This window comes from Elephantulus edwardii, unplaced genomic scaffold (assembly GCF_000299155.1).
Source record: "Elephantulus edwardii isolate Elephantulus edwardi_28Jun2011 unplaced genomic scaffold, EleEdw1.0 scaffold00012, whole genome shotgun sequence".
In the NCBI taxonomy this organism is placed as follows: domain Eukaryota; kingdom Metazoa; phylum Chordata; class Mammalia; order Macroscelidea; family Macroscelididae; genus Elephantulus; species Elephantulus edwardii.
The window spans coordinates 29,868,343-29,875,132 of record NW_006399762.1 but is presented as its reverse complement, the minus strand read 5'-3'; the positions used below and the strand labels follow the sequence as shown (position 1 = coordinate 29,875,132).

The 6,790-nt window shown below is 37.3% G+C and overlaps 1 protein-coding gene across 4 annotated transcripts in view; it reads left to right on the top strand.

The window, feature by feature from the left end:
* NPNT (nephronectin) overlaps positions 1-6,475 on the top strand; it is a 111,164-nt gene extending 104,689 nt beyond the window's left edge. Inside the window, exons 11-12 of one of the 4 annotated variants that reach the window (XM_006881115.1) lie at positions 4,029-4,285; positions 5,879-6,475. In XM_006881115.1, the coding sequence (XP_006881177.1) occupies positions 4,029-4,285; positions 5,879-5,989 (368 nt within the window). In that variant the 3' untranslated portion in view covers positions 5,990-6,475. The remainder of the gene's footprint in view (positions 1-4,028; positions 4,286-5,878) is intronic. The other 3 variants (XM_006881112.1, XM_006881113.1, XM_006881114.1) reach the window with 3 other exon arrangements.
* Positions 6,476-6,790: the final 315 nt, after the last annotated feature.

The window sequence follows — 6,790 nt, the reverse complement described above, 5'->3', positions numbered from 1 at the left end:
CAGCTCTGAACCCTACTCTATCCTGAGCCAACTTTATTATCTCTGACATACCTACCCCCATAACCCCAGTCAGTGAGTCAATCCATCTCATTGAGGGTCTTCCTCTCTTGCACTGTGGAGTACTGAATATACCATCTCATTGAGAGTCTTCCTCTCTTGCACTGAAGAGTACTGAATATACCATGGACTGTTAAGAGAACAAACAGGTTTATCCCAGAGAGGGTGAAACCAGGCTGCTCCTTGGAGGCAAGGATTCTGAAGTTCCATCTGACATACTTTGGGCATGTTGCAAGGCAGGATCAGGCCTTGGAAAAGGACATCATGCCTGGGAGTGTGGAGGGACAGTGCATATAACTCCATATATATATACAAAATATGTTGAGAGTATAGATTTTTAAAAAAATATATCTATTCATGTGCATATGTACGCTTATATTTATGCAGTAAAAAAAGTTCAGAAGTGAAAATGGTAACTGAAATTTTCTCTGGTATTTGATATGATTTATTCACATTTTATTTATACTTTTCTATTTTCTTTAATGGGTATGTTTATGTCTTTTTTAGAAAATATTAAACTATTGGCATTCAAGACATGAATGTCAACAAATAATAGTAATTCTAGTTCTACCTGCATTTTTTCCTTACTAGTCGTGAAATCCCTTATATGATTCTGTGAACATTCAGCTAACTGATTAAAGTAATCGAATTTTTGTTATTTGTTATTGAAAAAGGTTCCAACAAGTATACAATTAAAAATAAGTAAATGATAATTTTTAAAATTATATTTCTGGTAAAATATTCTCCAATATCTTTTCGTGACTTGGTGGCTAAGTGTTCAGCTGCTAAAACAGTTCAATGGTTCAAACTCACCAGCTGCTTTTGGGAGGTATATTTGCAGGGTGGGAAATCCCACGGGGCATTTGTACTCTATTTTCTGGGACCACTATCAATTTGAATCAACTTTATAGCTATCAATTTGAATCAACTCAGATAATGAGTCCGACTTATGGCTTTAGTATTTAAAAGATGTTTCAATAGTTGTGATGCTTTATGTGAAAATTTAAAAAATAGTTTTATTTTTAAACCACTGTTTTGGAATCAGAAGTACATTTTAAAAATGGGTGGCTTATTTAAGGATGTTGAACCTTTTTTTTTTTTTACTTTAGCTACTATTCTCAGTTTAGAGCATTTAAAAAAATTACATTGTCAAAGCATTTTTCGTGATTCATACACAGACACACACACACACAGTGCTCACAGAACAGAGGAGAATGATTTTAGTCCCATTTATTATGTTTTAAACTTAGAGTTTTACATACCTTCACAATAGGTTAATTTGAAACTTTTTATTTGGATGCCTTAGTTTGCTAACCTGTCTCGTTAGCAAACACTGTCTGGCTCATAATATTGGTGTACATTCCATAGGGACTTAAGAGAAATCCCCACTTTTTTTAATTGGAGGTTAACAATAATAACCTTCTATTATCTTAGTCTTACCTGGAATACCTGAGATGATTCAAAAGCTGACTTATGGAGAGATATTTAAATTTCATGTATGTGTTTTGTCCCTAAATACTGGTTTATTTAACTTAGAAGGAGACATGAGAGTAGGAAATTGTGTATTTGTGTATTCAAGTTTCTTTGCAGTTTTTGCTGTATCCTTAGAGTATCATTCATTTATCCAGTAATCTTAAATATATACCATATGCCAGGCAGTATACGGAGTAGCTTTTAGGAATCGTTGGTTTGTGAAGAAGAGACACTCGTATCCATTGTAAGTGTTATTTAGGGATCAAGCAGTTTGAAACTCAAGCCATTATTTGGCTACTCACCTTTCAGTTAGCAGCTCAACAAGTAGTGTGACTTTCCAAAGCAAAACAAGAATAGCAATAGTGTTGACTTCAAAGGCCATTAAAAGTTGTAAAAGGATTGATCACTTTTTTCTTTTCCTTTTAATCACTTATTTGAGAGATTTAAATGAGACTTTGCATTTAAAGCATGTGGCACAGAATAAAGTACAAACATCACCTTTAGATCATATGAAAGCTACCTAAGTCCTGGCTATGTAGAGAATGTGCTTTAAAAAAAAAATAGATACTCCAAATGCTATAATGTTTTACACAGATTAAGCATAAGAGAGAGATGACAATTTGTCATTTAAGTGAACATTTTTAGGTTCCAACCAACACAGACACATGTGCTCAGCTTTTTAGTCATGTTTTCCAGGCGACAAAACAGTATTGAAACACAGTACACTCGTTTTATTTCTTTTTTTTTTTCTTGTTGTGTACCATGCAATCAGATCTGACTAGTACAGGAGGAAACTTTCCTCCTTCTCCAATGGAGCATCTAGTGGATTCGAACAGTGTGCCTTTGGGATTACAGTGCGACTTCTTGCCACTAGGCTACTAGAGCGCCCTGACAAAACACAGTACACTCGTCAGGTTGGCTTCTGTAAAACAGTTTTGGAGGCTAACTTAACCCTCATTTGTTTAGGAGATGAGTTTTAAAAATACTACTTGCAACTTTCTTTCTCTCTTTTTTTTTTAATGTATGTACTGTCAAATCAGATCTGACTGGTACAAAAGGCGATTGTTCCACCTTCTTCAGCAGAGCATCTGGTGGATTTGGACCATGCAGCTCTGGGATTGCAATGCAGCTTCTTGACACTAGACCACCAGAGCTGGCCAACTTTCTCTCTCTTGAAAAGCAGTATCTCCTACTTTGCTGCTATTCAAAGTCTATTATTATCATTACAGTTCCCTTAACAGAAAGGAACAAACTTTGCAACCCTAAGAATCCAGGGCATCATCAGAGTGGCCAATCCATAGTTAAAATGTTTGTTGGTATTTTATGCTTGTTTATCTGTTAGAATGTGTGCTGCACACACACAATGCATCTAAAAGTTGGACAGTGAATAAGGAACTCTGAAAAAGAATTGAAGCCTTTGAATTGTGATGTTGGTGAAGAGTATTAAATATACAATCGACTGCCAAAAGAACAAACAAGTCTATCTCGAGGAAGTATAATGACAGTGCTCCTTAGAGGCAAAGACGGTGAAACTTTATCTCACACACATTGGACATCTTGTCAGGAGAGGCCAGGCCTTGGGAAAAAAAGACATCTTGCTGGAAAAGGTAGAGGATCAGTGAAATAGAAAGACCTTCAATGGGATGGATTGACACAATGACTACCACAATGGACATGAACTTGGTGCAGATTGTGAGAATAGGGCAGGATAGGGCAAGGTCAGATCTGTTGTCCATGGATCACTATGAATCTGAGCTAAATTGACAACACAACAGCAACAACATATATGTGTGTGTTCATATGTGTGTGTGTCTATACACACACAGTCATAGCTATGAATTTCCTTTTAATATAGAGGTGTTTTAAGGTCCTTAGCTCCAAATTAAGTTATAACTCCAAGGAAATACAGTGGAATTCATATTTTACGTAAGAACACTTCTGCGTACTCCTAGATTAGTTATATACTAATGTGAAAAGCATAGGGAATTAATGTTGTTTTGGGTTTTTTATAAAAAGAGTGCTCTTAGTCAAGATTTCCAAAAGACAGAAGGAGGAGAGATAAATCAACATTACATTTCTTGCCTAGAGGTTAATTTTCCACATAGAAAATTCTTGCTGGCAATTTAGGGTCACATTAGGCTAACCACTCAGCCAGCTTAGTCTGGGGTTTTGGAAAGCACAACCATAAATTGGTGAGGCTCAGAAAGGGATGAGTGTGCATATATTTGTAGATGCCCATCTTTATGATCATGGGACTAGTCATTCATTTTAGTTACTAGATATAAATGATATAGATACTAGATAGTTTACTAGATATATAGATGTAAATACTAGACCAGAGAATGAGTTCTTTAAAATAATCTCAAAATGTTTGCCTTTACAAATGGCTCATATCTGCTGTTTATTAACACAAAAACATGTAAAAGTCCTATCCATGCTGTTTGTGCAAGAAAGGGGTGTTGGCATGTACACAAACAGCCCTGCTTTTACCATTGCAGGTGGACAGTATCTGACAATCCCAGCAGCCAAAGGCCCAGGGGGAAAAGCTGCTCGCTTGGTACTACCTCTCGGCCACCTCATGCAATCAGGGGACCTGTGTCTGTCGTTCAGGCACAAGGTGACTGGGCTGCACTCCGGCACACTCCAGGTGTTTGTGAGAAAACATGGTGCCCATGGAGCAGCCCTCTGGGGAAGAAATGGTGGCCATGGCTGGAGGCAAACCCAGATCACCTTGCGAGGGGCTGACGTCAAGAGCGTAAGTAGAACCTCGAAGGAGGCAGAGCCTGGGAGTTTTCCTTTCATAGGAAAACTCTGGGATCTGAACTTGAAGAAGCCTGGTCTCTTCATTAATTCAGTCAGACAAAGGTTTGGGTTGACTCTTTGTTTGGGTTTTTTTTAGTGTATGGGTATCATGACTTCATTCATTGCTGCTCTCTGTAATTCCTTTCTGCTCCTTTATCCTTTTTCACTGCAATCTGCCTCTCCTCTCCTCACTTATCCAGGCAAGGCTTCTCTTTTTTTTTCAATGGAAAACAACAGTTTTGGAATAGAGTAAGTGGGAGACAAAAACAAAAACTTGAAAGGGGAAGAGTGATGAGCCTAACCATATCTATTTCCCTTCATCTTCAGTTTTTTTATATTTCAGATTTGTACTTCTATGCTTTACTCTGAAAGTGCTTTGTATTTCTTCTCTGGATTGTTTCTTTAAAATTCTGTTTTCTTTTCCTTGACCTCAGAGATCATAGTTAAGCAGCCTTGGGTGGGAACCCAACACAATACCCATGGGAAGCAGTATTCTATTCAGGACAGGGTGTGTTCAAAGCTTCCACTGAAATATATAAATTGTATTCAAGTTAATCAAGTAGCAAGATAAATGGTCTGTAAATCCATGAAAGACGGTGACTGTATTTGGATCAAGGCAAAGGTCATCTTTATGTTGATTTTTAAGCATCTTTGTTAGAAGATTCTATAAATACAATCTTTAGAAACTGTTTTAGAAAGAAGCTGGAGACTGTTAGTACAGCCTTTAGAAGTGGGTTTTGGATTTTGCTTTACTCTGATTTTTTTCCCCCTTGGATTTTTTAATTACCATTTATATCTTGTGGAAATAAAACAAAATAGTAAATGATTTCAAATCATGATATTGAAAGGTCTCCCCTCTCTTAGAGAAGCAGGGATGCTCTATGAAACCAACTCATAGTCGACCTTCCAGCAGGTTTTCAGAGGCTATAAATCACACAGGTGGAGATAGCTCATCTTTCTCCCACTGAGCAGCTGGTGGATTTGAACTGCCTTTCTTAGGGTTGGCAACACAAGTCCTTACTACTAGGCCACCAGCACTCCTTTATCACAGATAAAATAGAACACTAGTAAAAATTTTTGCTTTTTATATAGATAAAATATTGTTATTTGATTATTGTGCTTGGGTTCTTTGGGAGTTTCCTATTAATTCAAAAGAAGAACATCAAAGACAGGCTGCATAATTATGATCTTCCAATTATTTGGCTTTTAATTTCTGCACTTTTAGTTTCCATCACACGCTTCTGACTTTTAACCTTGGTGACAGTAATCTTTGGCACAAGTGTCCACTACAAAAAACGTTCTTAAATTAAGGCATTCTGAGTGGGTTTTTAAAAAGTAACTTGTTCTGAGCAATGTGGAATGACCAAGAATTGGTGATTTAAACTTCTAAAAAGTGAGTCCTTTTTTTCAGTAATAGTGGAATCTGTGTTTGAGTTTTTCCTTCTGAAGAGAAGTTTAATAGTTAGCTGTTACAGAAGGTTTGCTCCTTGAGTGGACATTGGGAAGGGGTGGAGGAGCTTGACTGGTGTATGCATTCTCTCCCTAGGTCATCTTCAAAGGTGAAAAGAGGCGTGGTCACACTGGGGAGATTGGATTGGATGATGTGAGCTTGAAAAAAGGCCACTGCTCTGAAGAACCCTTGCAACTCCAGAACTAGCAGTGAACTCCTATGTTGCTCTCTCTCTTCTTTTTCCAATTCTCACCTCCTCTCCTCTCCTCATTCTTACCAGGCCTAGGAGAAGAGTGGGTCAGGAGGGAGTCTGGTTGGTGACTCACATCTTGTTGGCCTGGTTTTGTGCAATCCCAATGAACAGTTAAACCTTCCTGGACATATAAGGGGCATCTGTAAACACATCCCAGCCTTTGTTCAGTGTTCCCTCCCATCCTGTGTTGTTTTCGTATGTGTAATCCTGACTACCTTTCACTCTGGTCATAAGGTGCTCCTTAGGGAAAATTACGGGAGAAGTTTTCAAAAGAAATCTTCTGTGCAAATGGCCACATCCTCTTATCTGTTCAGTGTTGTACCAGATTAGTATTGATGAGTAGTATTGACTCTCTTTAAGATATGATATATAATGTGCTTGTGAAATTGGTCTATTCTCTACATTTTAAGTTCATTCTGGCTTGGGCCTGAACTCTGACTTCTGCCATTTACTTTATAAAAGAAGGGTGTGTAACATACCAAGATGCATTTATTATTACCTTATTTAGTATATTTCTATTTTATTTGCAATTGTGTAGAATGGGCACTAAATCCCTTGTTAGTAGTAGTGTACTTTGTGAAAATGTGTTATGGATATTAAGTATTTACATGTTCCTAATATTTAAAGACTCTAGTTGCAAGGTAAAAGGCAGCTTATGATCTTTGAGTTAAAAAATACGTAGTGAAATATCATTCAGTTTCATGACTATACATTGGAATCAAGAAAAAAAATTAAGTTTCGGGTTGTGATTGTGG